The following is a 14,483-nucleotide window of genomic DNA, read 5'->3' as shown; positions in this document are numbered from 1 at the left end:
TGCCGATCATGTGCGTGACCCCCTTCCATAGGCGGAACGCTGCACTCTCTGGATCGCTGACGCCCATAGGCATGACTCCCTTCCGTGGACGGCATTCGGCACTCTCACTGGATTCACTGCCAGCCATGTGCATGACCACTTTCCATAGGTGGTATGATGCACTCTCATTGGATTCGCTGCCGGCCTTGGGCATGCCTCCTTCCCTGTGGCGGCATACATACACTCCCTCGGTCGGTGATGTTCTCTCGCCGGTACGTTGTTGGCCATGTGCATGAACCCCATACATGGCGGGGTGCTTGCACTCTCACTGGATCCGCTGCCGGCCATATGCATGACCCCTCTTCCCTGGGCGGTGTACGCACTCTCACTGGATTCGCTGCCGGCCATGGGCATGCCTCCTTCAGGTGACATACACACATTCTCACCGACTGATCGCACTCTCCCTGGATGCGATGCTGGCCATGTGCATGACCCCCCCCCCCCCCTCTTTTCTGGGCGGCATACTACACTCTCACCGGATACGTTGCTGGCCTTGAGCATGGCCCTCTAACATGGGTGGAACGCTTGCGCTCCCATTGGATACCGTGCTGGCCTTGTGCGTGACCACCCCTCATTCCATGGGCGGAATTTTGCACGCTCACGAGATTCAAGGCTGTCCTTGTATGTGCCGTATTGGACTTGCACATGTTCCCCTTCATTGGGAGTAGTTACACTCTCACGAAGTTTCGGTGTTGGGTGAATTGTTGCACACTCACTTAATGCTAGGATAGCCCTGTGCATGTCCCCCTTTCACTAGGTGGACCTCCTGCATTCCTGCTGGATACTGTGTGGCTATGTGCATGGCGCCCTTCGGGGCGAAGTATGGTATGCCCTACTTCTCTGACGTAGGTACGGCCTTGGGCATTCCCCCCTTTTTTGGGGCGGGCTTTTGCACCCTTGCCGACTGCAATTTGCCAGGTACATTTCCCCCCTTTCGGGGCGGTCAGTTTTGCGTTCCATTGCATACCATACTAGTCTTGTGCATAACTCCTTTCAGTTTGCACTTTGCACTTCCGTAGATACTGTGGCACTCTGGCTGGCCTTCTTCGCTGAGTGATATTTTTGCAGTGAGCGGACGTTCTTGTGCGTTGTTTGGGCCGTGTATACCTTCTCATCCTGTAGGTGGGTTGGCCTTCTCACTGCTTACGGGGCTCTTGGGAGACGGTGTTTGCAGCAAGCCTTGCACTATTCTCTAAAGAGATCATTCTGTCCACCTGTGTAAGCCTAAGGTGTTGTCCAACAAACAATAAATGAATGCCTTATATATAAGTAGACGGCCTCTACCTGCTCGCTACTGCTCCGAGCTGGGCGGTGCTCATTCATTTCGTTGGCCCTTCCGCCGGGGAGTGTTCGTGGTTCCTAGACACGTACCCATTCGTCTTCCCGCAGCATTGTTTCCCTGCGCTAGTGGTCACATGGTCGAGAGTGCTGTCTGCAGCGCCTTTCGCATTCTATGTTGGCTCTGGCGGGACTACGGTCCCCTCGCCTGCTACTATTTCCTCCTACCAGGTTCGGGCCGCTCTTCTTGGGAAGGTCACCCAACTTCTCTTGGGTGCTCGCTTACCCAGGTCCGGAGGACCTCCACCTTGAGTTCTTCAGGGTATTCGCCTTCTGCGAGGCGGTGAACCGGGCGTCTCAGTGTAGCGGGGTTCTGCTTTTGAGCTGTCCTATGGCTTCTCTGTTGCCCACTCCTCCTTTCTTTGGAGGGTGTTATCCCGGCCTCTGTCTCGACTGCCTTTTCTCGCCGGTTCTGTTTGGCTCCCATTCGGCACGGATCTCTCCGATGTGGCTTCTGTTCCGGCCACGCTTCAGAGGATGTTCCTTCTCTGCCCTCCCCTCTGGGAAGAGCATGGTTGTTCATGTGGATGGTTCTGGTGTTCCTTTTGGCCTCGTACTGTCCCCCTTGTCCACACTGACTGTACTAGCTGTGTGCCTATCTAACTGGTCTACCGCGTTCTGTCCTCCCGCTGGGTGCAGATTGCGTTTTTTTTCCATTCTAGGCAATGTTTCTGCTATGGATTTACCTTCTCGGTAACTTGGGAGGACTACCATTTAGTCCGTCTTCCTGTGGTGGCTACATCGGCTTGGGCTTTAGCTTGTCTTGTCCTGGCATCGGGCGGTTGCTGGGCGGACCCTTCGGTTCCTGTCCGTCTGCTCCCCCACTCCGGGTGGATACGGGACAACTTTGCTCGGGGCCGACGGGACCAGTTCTACCGACCGTTCTGCCCGTGTTACTGATCATTGGGTTTTTCGCCCGCTTGCCCAGGCGACTCTAGTGGGCTCGCTAGTGTTCGCTTCTAGCCGAGTTTTCGTCCAGGATCTGTAGGACTTAGGGCTTTACCTGGGGTTCTGTGGGAAGCTGGGCGTTCCCCCACTCTGCCTTTCTCTCTCCATGGTTCTGTCTTTCTCCAGTCCGGCCTGGACCTGGGGCTGGGACTCTGTTGCTTGAGGTATCAAGTGTCGTTCCTGTCCTTCCTCTTTCAGCGTTCCCCGACCCTCTGGGCCTGTCAGGAATTTCTTCCATGGAGCGGCTCTTGGGTTCCTTTGTACTGCCCTCCGTTACCGTCCTGGGAACTACATACTGGGCTCTTGGCGCTCCAATTTTTCCTTGGAGCCGTTACAGAAGTCCTCTCTACTCCTTCTGTCCTGTACGGTTGGGTTTCTGTAGCCATCGTGTCTCTGACGGGTGCCTGAGTGGCGGCCCTTCTTGTTCCTAGCCTTCTGTCTTCCCCCAGGACAGGGCTGTTCTCCATTCCGTCTCTTCCTTCCTTCTGAAGGTGGTGTTTGTCCTTCATTTCATTGAGGCAGTCGTCCTCCCCTTCCCACCCCCGGGAACGGACACTTCACCGATTTGGACGTTGTTTGGGCCTTGCAGTTTTTACTTGGAGATCTCCGACTCTTGTCGACGTTCGGTCTCTTGTGTTTCCAGGAGGTCCGCGCAAAGGGTTGACGGCCTCCAGGGTGGCTTTCCTCCGCTTTCTCAGAGTGGCTCTTGCTGTGGTTGCCGCACCAAGGGCAGAGTTCTGCTTTTGGTGTCACCATTCATTTTGCCAGAGCTGTCGGTTTTTCCTGGGCCGGAGGCATTAGGCTTCGGCCATGCATTTGTGCAAGGCGGTCACTGGTCTTCCTTGCACACCTTACCGAGTTCTACAGGGTGCATACTCGGTCTTCGGCGTATGCTGCCTTGGGCCGCCTGGTCTGCAGGCGGCGGGTTTTTTGATGCCTTCGGGTGCTTCGCCTTGGTGCTGTGGTCCCTCCCCCTTTGGACTGCTTTTGAACGTCCCAAGGTCTTCTGTGTCCCCCAAGGAAACTGGGCGAGAAAACGAGATTTTTGTATAACTTACCAGTAAAATCTCTTTCTCGCTCTTTCCTTGGGGGACACAGCACCCACCCATTCTTTGTTCTTCTCTGACTGTTTCCGAGTTTGTTTTACCCTTTGGGTAGTGGGCTTGTTGGTTCCACTTTTTGGACTTTGCCTTTTCTCACTACTTGGACACGCAACTGGCAGTCTCTCTCTCCAGGCTGAGGGTATAGCTGTGGAGGAGGGGCTTAACAGTCTTCACTTAGTGTCACGCCTCCTAGGGAGATGAGCTATACCCAAGGTCTTCTGTGTCCCCCAAGGAAAGAGCGAGAAAGAGATTTTACTGGTAAGTTATACAAAAATCTAGTTTTTACGATGGAATTCAGATATTGTTCAGAAAGTTCTGCTCAAAATTGTTTCAAAAGTTTCCACCAATGTGCTGCACGTGTAGTAGGGTCCTTTGCTTTTATCCTTTTGTCCTGTTTATCCAAAACAAGCTCAATGGGGTTTAAAATGGTTGTGATCTTTATTTATATTGATGACCTATCCTCTGAATAGGTCATCATTATCAGATCGGCGGAGGGGAGACTCCCTGCACTGTTCGCAATCTTCACCGCAGCAGTGAGCAGGTGTAATTGCATCTCAGCCATCCCATTCACTTCTATGGGACGGCTCCGTCCTATTCACTTGAATGGGAAGGAGCCGCCCCATTGAAGTGAATGGTACGGTTGAGATGTAATTACATCTGCTCATCAAATGGCAAGTAGGTAAACAATGAAGAGTTAGTTCAGTGTGGCAGTCACCCTGTGCAAGCAGCTATCGATCCAGTAAAAGAGCCCCAGACAATCACACTTCCTCTTCCATTTTTGATAGTTGGTGTCACACAATGAGGAACCATCCTTTTACCTACTCGACCGCATACAAAAACCCTGCATGATGTACCAAATATCATTTCTTGCTCTGTAAGAGACACCTGACCATAAGACCGCATCTCCTGTGTACTAATGAATGCTTCCATAATGGAAGCGCTCATCAGTATTCACTTTATAAGACACGCGTCTTTATAGAGCAAAAAATGTTAAATTTGGATTAATTTGTCTATAAAACCATCATCCAATCTTCAGTAGTCGACTGGGGTGCTTCTTCGCCAAGACAATTTATTTTATTTTATTTTGCAGCCTTACCAGTGGCTTTCTTAGTTCTACTCAACCTGTCAGCCCTGTAGCTTGAAGCCTTATTTCTTATCCGTATCATTAGGGGACACAGGCTTGACCATGGGTATAGCTGCTGCAACGAGGAGGCGGACACTAAGCACAAAAGTGTGAGCTCCTCCCTCCAGCTATACCCTTCCTACAGGGACTAAGCTAAAACTGTTTTAGCTTAGTATCCGTAGGAGGCAGACCTCTCTGCTTTTGCAGGTCTGCTGTTTTTTTTCTTTTAGTTTTTTTCTTTTTTCCCCTTTTTTTCTTGTTAGCTGGGCTACAGGAAGCCTGCCTTTTTGCTACCTGTGTTCCCACCCAAGAGACGGGAGATCAGAGGGTCTCCAAGCCCGTTGCTCGTTCCCGGGCTCCAGAAGACAAGAAGGACCAGAGGTTCCCAAATCCTTTGTATCACCATGGCTGGCCTGCGATAAGCCCCCTACCACCTTTTTCCGGTGTAGCGGTCCTCCCCAAGGGGTAGCACACCGACAGGGGGAGGGACAGGGTCAGAAGTCACCAGACAGGTATGTATGTTCTCCTGTCACAGCTTCACGTCTCCACATCATCCCCCCCGCCACCTCTCGGTTCGTTAGGTGAATGACCCCTATAATTTTCCAGACCCTTCCCGCCTGCATCGCTCCCATGCCGTGGATCGCAGGAAAGGGGGATGGGGGGGGGGGGTTCTCTGCTTTGGGCCCGGAGACACATCTCCTGGTTCTCCAGTCGCCCCAGCCATTCCCTCGCTGGGGGGGATAATGCTTAATTGAGGCGACAGGCTCCCTGCGGCCTACTCTTCAGCCGCATCTCCGGGGCACGTTCACCGCTGCCGGCATCACAGACGTCCAGGTTGGAGCGGCGTTCCTCGCAGAGGAGTATTTTTTTCAGTTGGTTGTGCTCCCCTTCATTCGGGGGAGCAGTCGGGCCGGACAGTGCTATTTTGCTATGTAGCTCCCTGGAGGCCGCAATTCAATGGTGGGGGCGGGGCATGAATCTCTCCCTGCTCCTCCTCCTCCACCGGGGGGGGGGGGGGGGGGGGCGGGCACATGGTCCCGCAAGGAACGCTCCCTTCCGATCAATATTCTGGAATTGCGGGCCATTCGTCGGCAGTTGCATACCTCACTCACCAGGGTGGCACCCGGAGCCCCGCAGCCATGTTGGAAGCAGCGCTTATCCTCAACTCGGCGGAGAGAGCCATATCCCAGCTCTGTCCGCAGTTCACATCCCCGCTGTCGACAACTGGATCGCCAACTCTCTCTGCCGGGAGAGTCTCGATCCCAGCAAATGGGCTCTGCATCCGCAGGTTTTTCTCACAATTTGCGAGCGGTGGGGTCGGCCGGATGTGGATCTTATGGCCTCTTGCTTCAACCGCAAGTTAGAGAACTTCGTTGCGAGATCCAAGGATCCTCTGGTGTCGGACGCCCTAGGGATCCCGTGGAGTCAGTTCACGTTTCCCTTTGTGTTGCCTCCTCTTCCCCTCATTCCACATCTTCTCCGGAAAATCAGGTCCGAAGGTCTGCCCGTCATCCTCGTGACCCTGGATTGGCCACGCCAAGTGTGGCACACATCCTTAGTCCCCCCTACTCGCTGACAAACCCTGGCGTCCTCCCCTTCGGGAGGACCTCTTGTCGCAGGGACTGATCTTCCACCCGAATTTAAGGTCTCTACATTTAACGGCATGGCTATTGAAGCTGCTGTACTAAGGGCTCGGGGTTTCTCGGATACTGTTGTCCATACCGTGATTCGTGTCAGGAAGCAGTCATCCTCCCGGATCTATCCCTGGACCTGGAAGTCCTACTTTAGTTAGTGCGAACGCCACCAGCTGTCTCCCATTAGTTTCTCGTTGGTGCGACCCTTGTCATTCCTGCAGTCGGGCATGGACTTGGGGCTGGCTTTTAGTTCTCTCAAGGGGCAAGTTTCGGCCCTTTCCATTCTATTTCAGTGGAACTTGTCTTCGCTTTCTGCAGTTCGGACCTTTCTGCAGGGGGTTGCGCATGCTGCACCCCCTTACCGTCCTCCATTGAATCCTAGGGACCTTAATCTTGTGCTCAGCGCTCTCCAGTCCTCACTGTTTGAGCCTTTGCAGCAGGTGTCCCTTCGCTTCCTGTCCTACTTGGTGGCGATCATTTCCATCCAGAGGGTGTCGAACTTGCGGCTCTTTCCTGTCAGTCACCCTTCCTGATCCTCCATCAGGACAAAGTAGTCCTTCGCCCTGTTCAGTCCTTCCTTGTCGAAGGTTGTGTCTCAATGAAGAAATCATTCTACCTTGTTTGTCCTGCCCCATCTCATCCTCGTGAGCAGTCATTCCACACTCTGGATTTGTTACGAGTCGTTCGCATCTATCTGTCTCAGACGTCATCTTTCCGACAGACGGATTCGCTGTTCGTCATTCCAGAGGGGCTGAGACGAGGGCTGGCTGTGTCCAAAGCTTCCATTTCCCGATGGATTAGTTTTGGCCATTGTGGAAGCGTACCGCATCAGTGGCCGAACCCAACCCTTCTGGGTTACTGCTTATTCTGCTTGGGCAGTAGATGGCCTCTTGGGTAGTCCATCATCGGACTACCTGGTCATCTTTGCACACCTTTTCTAAATTTTACAGAGTACACACCTTTGCGTCTTCTGACTCTTCTCTGGGGCATAGAGTTTTGCAGACTGCGGTTCTCTGATTGGCCAGATGATTTCTTTGTTCTTGACCCACCCCTGGGACTGCTCTGTAATGTTCCATGGTCAAGACTGTGTCCCCCCCCCAATGATACGGATGAGAAAACTAGATTTTTGCACTTACCGTAAAATCTGTTTCTCTTCCATTCATTGGTAGACAGAACCTCCCACGCGTTCTCTCTTTTTACAGGACTCTTTGTTGCCTTCGGGGTTCTGGTTTTGTACATTGTTTGGTTTTCCTGTTTTTTCATGCTTCTCCTACTGCTTTTACACTAAGGCCTCATGCACACAACTATTGCACGACCGTGGCCGTATTTGCAGCCTGCAAACAGCCATTCACTTGAATAAAGCATGGATCGGAATCCCATGGAAGCACTACGTGGTGTTTCTGTCTGTGCCTCCGCACCACAAAAAAAAATAGAACATGTTGCAGTCCCCAATGCACTGAACGGCCATGTGCATGAGGCCTAACTGTTTTAGTTTAGTCCCTGTAGGAAGGGTGTAGATGGTGGGAGAAGCTCACACTTTTGTGCTTATTGTTCGACTACTAGTGGCAGCAGCTATACCCATGGTCAAGCGCCTGTGTCCCCCAGAAGAGAAACAGATTTTATAGTAAGTACCAAAAATTGTATTTTTGTGCTTACCGTTAAATCCCTTTCTTGTTCAATTCATTGGGGGACACAGCACCATGGGTATATGCCCAGCTACCACTAGGAGGCACTAGACATCAAAAAGGTTGGCTCCGCCCAGGTGGGCTATACCCTCTCCACAGCCACTAGGCTAATCAGTTTGTACCAATAGCAGTAGGAGAGAGAAACAAAAGCGAAGAACCAACATGTTCTGGACCGGGGAATGAAACGAAAACAGCAGCCCGGTGGCAGGAAGAGAATTTAAAACAAGGGGTAGGATCTGTGCCCCCCAATGAATTGAACAAGAAAGGGATTTTACGGTAAGCACAAAAATCCAATTTTCTCGTTAATGTCATTGGGGGACACTGCACCATGGGACGTCCCAAAGCAGTCCCCGAGGGTGGAAAGGAAATCTCATGCAAAAAGTTGGACTCCCAGGTGCTGGAGAACCCTGTGACCCAACCAGACCAGGAGAGGCCATAGCATGAAATGGTTCCAAAGAAAGCATGAAATGGTTCCAAAGAAAAGGAAAAATATGGGAGACCGTCAGGATCCAAAGGACAAGTGCCTGGAAAACAAGGCTTGCAAGAAGGAACAAGGTAAACGCCCAGCTCCACCCAAGGTGGGAAAAATAAAGCGCTAGAGGATAGGGAGCAGGGCTGGATGTCCTGCAGTAGGACCAAGAACTGAACTAGTGCGCACTAGAGAGCCCGAGGAAGAATCCGGAAGAACCAGGGCTCTCCCTGAAGAAACAGGAGAGCAGCACAGCAACGTCTGTTGTTAAAGACCTAGCGCTCTGCATATAGAAGGATGCTCCAGGAGGAGAATCCATAAGAGGACAGACCCAAAAAGAAAAAATAGACTATGAGGGTGCCTGGCAGGAGACAAAATGCCTGGAAAAAGTACGGAAGCAGTCCTTAAAGGGTTTCTATCACTTCGTATGCCATAATTAGCTCTCAGACACTAGCGATCCGCTAGTGTCTGCTCTGGCCAACCATCCTAATATAAGAGCTTTTTGGGCAGCCGTTTTGCTAAAAAAATAACTTTTATAAATATGCTAATGAGCCTCTAAGTGCTATGTGGGCGTCATTAGCACCTAGAGGCTCCGTCTACCTTCATACACAGCCACCGCCCAGCGCGTCCCTCCAGCCCGCCCATCTCCTGATGAATGCGATCCTCCGTGTGATGCAACGGACGAATTCTCGCGCATGCGCCGTGCGCGGCTGTATTCGGCGCATGCGCAGAGAATGTCTGACCGCTTCCCTGCTCAGACATCTCCACTGCGCCTGTTCCTTGGAGCACTATGACGTCATCGGCGCAGGCGCAGTGGAGATGTCTGAGCAGGGAAGCGGTCAGACATTCTCTGCGCATGCGCCGAATACAGCCGCGCACGGCGCATGCGCGAGAATTCTTCCGTTGCGTCACACGGAGGATCGCATTCATCAGGAGATGGGCGGGCTGGAGGGACGCGTTGGGCGGTGGCTGTGTATGAAGGTAGACGGAGCCTCTAGGTGCTAATGACGCCCACATAGCACCTAGAGGCTCATTAGCATATTTATAAAAGTTATTTTTTTAGCAAAACGGCTGCCCAAAAAGCTCTTATATTAGGATGGTTGGCCAGAGCAGACACTAGCGGATCGCTAGTGTCTGAGAGCTAATTATGGCATACGAAACCCTTTAACTAAGGAAAAAACTTCCAGGCTAAAAGACCCTGTGGACCACCCCTCGGCAAAATGAAGGCGATTCAGAAGGCCTGTAAGCAAAGGGACCTGGCCAGTAAGAGGATCCAGCAAGGAAAAACTCTAAATTGTCTCAGACCAAAAACACGGCCTGTCCGTGTCCAACCCATGTAAAGGCCAGGGTAGAGAGGTATCAAGGAAGCACTGGAGGCTAAACAATTGAGAGAAATCGCAGGAAGGACTCGCCATGGGAAGGGAGCAAGCCTCCTTCCACAGCAAGGCAGGTGGTGGGAAGAGAAACACCTTATGAGAAGGTGGAAACTCCATCCTGCTAGAGAAAGCAGCCAACCCCTGGGGGAGGAGGGGGTCCTAGGTAATGGCCAGGAGAAGGGAAGGTAAAGACCTGCTTCCCATAAAAAGGAGGCGAGGATCAAGCCTCTGAAAAACTAACAAAATATCGCTGTGAAATGTAAGACCAGAGATATCCCTGGCCACATGAAGTCTCAGGGAAAAGGAAACCAGTAGCAGGCCCTGGTAATACAAGCGGAGACACACTTGTCTGAGAGATATTGGAGTAGAACGGAGAGGACTCCAAACAGCCTAAGGAGGAACAGTTCTCAAAACGAGGGAAAGCTCCATCTCAAAAGTGACCAATACGATGTAAATTGCAAACCGTAGCAATAAACTCCCAGATACCAGGTACCGGACCTGGGGGAACGGGAAGAGAGGATAGAATCTCAAGAGGGCAACAAGCCTATGGGGACCCAGGAGGGAAAAGAACCGGGCCCAAAAAAGCAGCTGTCATACAGAGCATGTGCGGTCAGAGATGCTGTGAGTAGCTTCTCCAGAAGGAACCGGCCAGCTTGATGGTGGAAGAATCATTGGGGCAGGGACTCTAAGCAGGATTACCCAGTCAGAGCCTCAAGAAGGGTCTACAGAACGGGACCACCTGAGGACAACAATAGCCAGAAAATCACGGAAAAATTAAATGTATCCACCCTATGGAAAAAAACATTGGCCATGGTTAACCAACCCTCCCAAGTGTAGTGACCCTAGGCATGGAAGAGGCTGGGGCCTCGATTAATGAGGTGGCCGGAAAAGGTGTGCCGTCGGCGGGACGGGACCGAGGGAGACTGGGGGCCCTCCAGAACGAAAAAAAATGGGTGTGGGGGGCTCCTGAGGAGGAGTGACACTCAGGGAGCGAAGAAACGAGGCAAAAGGAGCACCTGGTGCCCGAAGACAGGCCAGAGAAGATGCGGCCTAGTCCCGGCAGAAGCCGGGGACTAAAGTAGCTGTGTCCCCAAAGAGGTGAGGGAAGGGCCGAGAGTGGCATGGGTGGCCAGGGAGGAAAAGGATATCCAAGGGAGGAAGGGGAAGGAGGAACCTACCCAGGTCCCTCTAATAGAATGAATCCAATCCCCTGGCCAGAAAAAAAAGGGGGGGGGGGGTCCTAACCCAGGGGACCCCCTGGGGCAGGGACACAGGGGAGATACTTACCATCCGGCGTCTTCAGGCGCTGCAGGGTCACCCCTTCGGCAAACTCAACACTTGTGTGGGATTGCCGGCATGCCACTGCGGATGCAGTAATGGGGGACTGGGTGTTGGTGAGGTGCTCAGAGTGCGTGCCCGCAGGGGTTGCAACTAAAGTGGATACCCACGATGGAGCCCCATCCTGCAGCAGGCAGAGACCTGCAGAAGAAATGAAGAAGAATAAAATAAAAATAAAAAGCAGCAAAAAACAGAGCAGGTTATGTCTTCCTCCTACGGACACTAGACTTAAACTGATTAGCCTAGTAGCTGTGGAGAGGGTATAGCCCACCTGGACGGAGCCAACCTTTTTGATATCTAGTGTCGCCTCCTAGTGGTAGCTGGGCATATACCCATGGTGCTGTGTCCCCCAATGACATTAATGAGAAATCTAGTTTTTCACAGCATAAAGCTGTACTTGAAGATGTTGTGCAGTGAACTGCCAATCAAGCAAACTGTTGACTCTCAAATACTTGTCTTCTGATTTTGTTGTGGTCTTTGGTCTTTCAGACCTCAGACCTCTTCCTGTCAGTTTCTTCCGGTTTCCAAGTGCTTTTTGATGGTATAGAAAACTGTACTCGGATACCTTGTTTTGTGTGCATTTTTTCTATAGGACATATCTACACTTCTAGGGTGAAAACAGTTGTTGCGTTTAAGTTTTTAAGATTTAATATTTTTATTATTTAACCTTACTTTTGTTCCTTTGTACCATTTCATGTTATTTGCTGGACTTGAACTGTGTAAAACCAATAATAACTGTAAATGTTGATGTTCCTCACCAGTAGTGTATATACAGTACTAGTCATACCAGTCAAAAGTTTGGACACACCTTTTCATTGCATGTTTTTGTTTTTTTATTTTTTCATATTGTATATTCATATTGAAGATGCAAAAAATGAAGGAACATATACAGAATTAAGTAGTAAACAAAATGTTAAACCAGAATACGGTATGTCTTATATTTTCGACTTCAGATTAGCCCCCTTTTTGCTTTGAGGACATCTTTGGACACTCTTGGCATTCTCTCAGTCAGCTTCATGAGGTAGATGCCTGGAATGGTTTTACAACAGTCCTAATGGAGTTCCCAGAGGTGCTGAGCACGTGTTGCCATCTTTTCCTTCACTGCGCAGTATAGCTCATCCCAAACCATCTCAGTTGAGGGTGATGAGATCGTGTGACTGTGGAGGCCATGTCGTCTGACGCAGGCTTCTATCACTCTTTTCCTTGGTCAAATAACCCTTACATAGCCTGTAAGTGTGGTGTTTGCAATCAAGATGCGATCGCGTGTCACTGCAGAATGCCATGGTTAAGTGTGCCTTGAATTTTGAATAAATCACCAACAGTGTCACACCTCCTCCACGCTTCGTGGTGGGAGCCACACATGAAGAAACCATCCACTCACTTTTTCTCACATATGGCGGTTATAATCAAAAATTTTGGCTCACCAGACTAAAGGACAGATTTCCACTGGTCCATTCCTTGTGTTTCTTGGCCCAAGCAATTCCTTTATTTTTGTTGTTCCTCAGTCGTGGCTTCTTAGCAGCAATTCAACCATAAAGACCTGATTCTCGCAGTCTCCGTTGAACAGAGATATGTCTGGTTCTATGTAAAACATTTTTGTAGGCGCCAATTTGAGATGCTGTTAATTTGCGATTTCTGAGACTGGTAACCCTAATGAACTTATCTTCTGCAGCAGAGGTAACTCTTGGTCTTTTTTTCCCTGGTCAGTCCTCATGAGAGTCTGTTTCATCTTTGTGTTTGATGATTTTCATGACTGCCCTTGAGGATAACCTTCTAATTTTGGAAATTTTCCAGATGGACTGACCTTCATGTCTTTAAAGGGGTTATTTGCGAATTTATATTGATGATCTATCCTCTGGATAGGTCATCAATATCAGATTGGTGGGGGATTAGCTATTAGAAGGGGCCGGCTGGTGGTCTCAATCATATTATGAAGGCAAGAAATTCCACAAATTAACTCTTGACAAGGCTTTATGAGGCTGATTTGCCGTCAAAGCAAAAGGGAACTGATTTGAAGAATCCAAAATAAAAAAAATTATTCTGGTTTAACAGTTTGTTGATTACTTCTTAATTACATATGATTTCGTTTATCATTTTCATGTCTTCAATATGAATCTACAATGTAAAAAAGGAAGGGGAAAAAAAAACACCATACAATGAAAAGGTTTTTCCAAACGTTTGACTAGTACTATATATCCTATAGTGACCACAATACACAGTTTCAAGTGTATCAATGATATAATTATTGTGGTTTAGTTGATTGATTGTTTTAGTAACTAATGCTGTTTTAATAGTTAAGAGAAAGGAAAGCGAAGGAAAAAGAAGAAAAGGAGAAAAAGATAAAGGAGGCTGAGCAGATAGAAGTAAAGAAGAACACAAAGCGAAAACTGAAGGAAAAAGTGGCAACTCCCCCTGTTCCAAAGCCAGACAGGAAGCAGCTTGCAGAACAGCGACGCCTGGAAGAACGTAAGCGCCAGCAGTTTATGTTGGAGGAGATGAAGAAACCGACTGAAGATATGTGTTTGTCTGATCATCAGGTGTGTGATCCGCCTAGAACAGTTATAAGGGCTGTTTTACAGCATTGTGCCATAGAAAATATACATGTTTCCTATACGTATTAGTGTTCTTGATAGTTTCTGTTTACTGTTTCAGCCATATGAATCTGTCCCACATTCTTATAATCGAGCGATTTTGTACACCATTAATCACATTTGGTGGTAAACGTTAAGGAATATTCCCATCTCAGAATAGGTTTTCCAGTAGATATGCCATACATGTTTGAGATGGGAATAGCCCTTTTAAATAATACATCGGCAGTAGGAATATTGTAGCTTGACTATTTTCTGCACCGTCTGGTGACATACAATTGAGTGCCTAACTACTACAGTCTTATGGAAATGCAGCTTGACAAGCATTTGTATCATCCAGCCTGTCGTCTATAACTAGCGTTCTCAGCGTAAGACATAAATGTCTCCAGAGAGCAAGGAGACTTGACAGGACTTTGACTGCACCTTACCTATTTCTCCATTTGTCTCTAAATTTAAAACTTGTATTGAATGCTGTTGAATTGGTGCTTTTGAGAACTGTTACTTAACATCCCTCAAGGATTTGTCAAACGTTCATCTCATTTCTTGAATACTGTCTTCATTTCAGCCATTGCCAGACTTTCCGCATGTTCCGGGAGTAGTGTTACCCGGTAGTGCCTTCCATCATTGCTTAATGACAGTGGAGTTTCTACAGTCGTATGGAAAAGTGTTTGGATTGGATGAAACTAAGGATGTACCCAGCCTCTTCACCCTACAGGAAGGACTCTTCAATATGGGTGACAGTTTATGGGAGGTGCAAGACTTGCTGGTGAAACTGTTGAAGGTTGCACTGTTTGACCCTGGGCTTCCATCGTACTGCCAGGTATCCGAACAGCTTCATGCTA

General features: G+C 49.5%; 1 protein-coding gene across 5 annotated transcripts in view; it reads left to right on the top strand.

Annotated features, from left to right (window-relative positions):
* BAZ2A (bromodomain adjacent to zinc finger domain 2A) overlaps window positions 1-14,483 on the top strand; it is a 100,552-nt gene that overhangs the window by 50,002 nt on the left and 36,067 nt on the right. For all 5 annotated transcript variants that reach the window (XM_040425626.1, XM_040425622.1, XM_040425621.1 and 2 more), the window contains exons 13-14: window positions 13,348-13,590; window positions 14,207-14,461. In XM_040425626.1, coding sequence (XP_040281560.1) covers window positions 13,348-13,590; window positions 14,207-14,461 — 498 coding nt within the window. The remainder of the gene's footprint in view (window positions 1-13,347; window positions 13,591-14,206; window positions 14,462-14,483) is intronic.

The sequence above is a fragment of the Bufo bufo genome, chromosome 3 (genome assembly GCF_905171765.1).
Source record: "Bufo bufo chromosome 3, aBufBuf1.1, whole genome shotgun sequence".
In the NCBI taxonomy this organism is placed as follows: Eukaryota; Metazoa; Chordata; class Amphibia; order Anura; family Bufonidae; genus Bufo; species Bufo bufo.
This window is presented reverse-complemented; position numbering and strand designations above follow the sequence as displayed.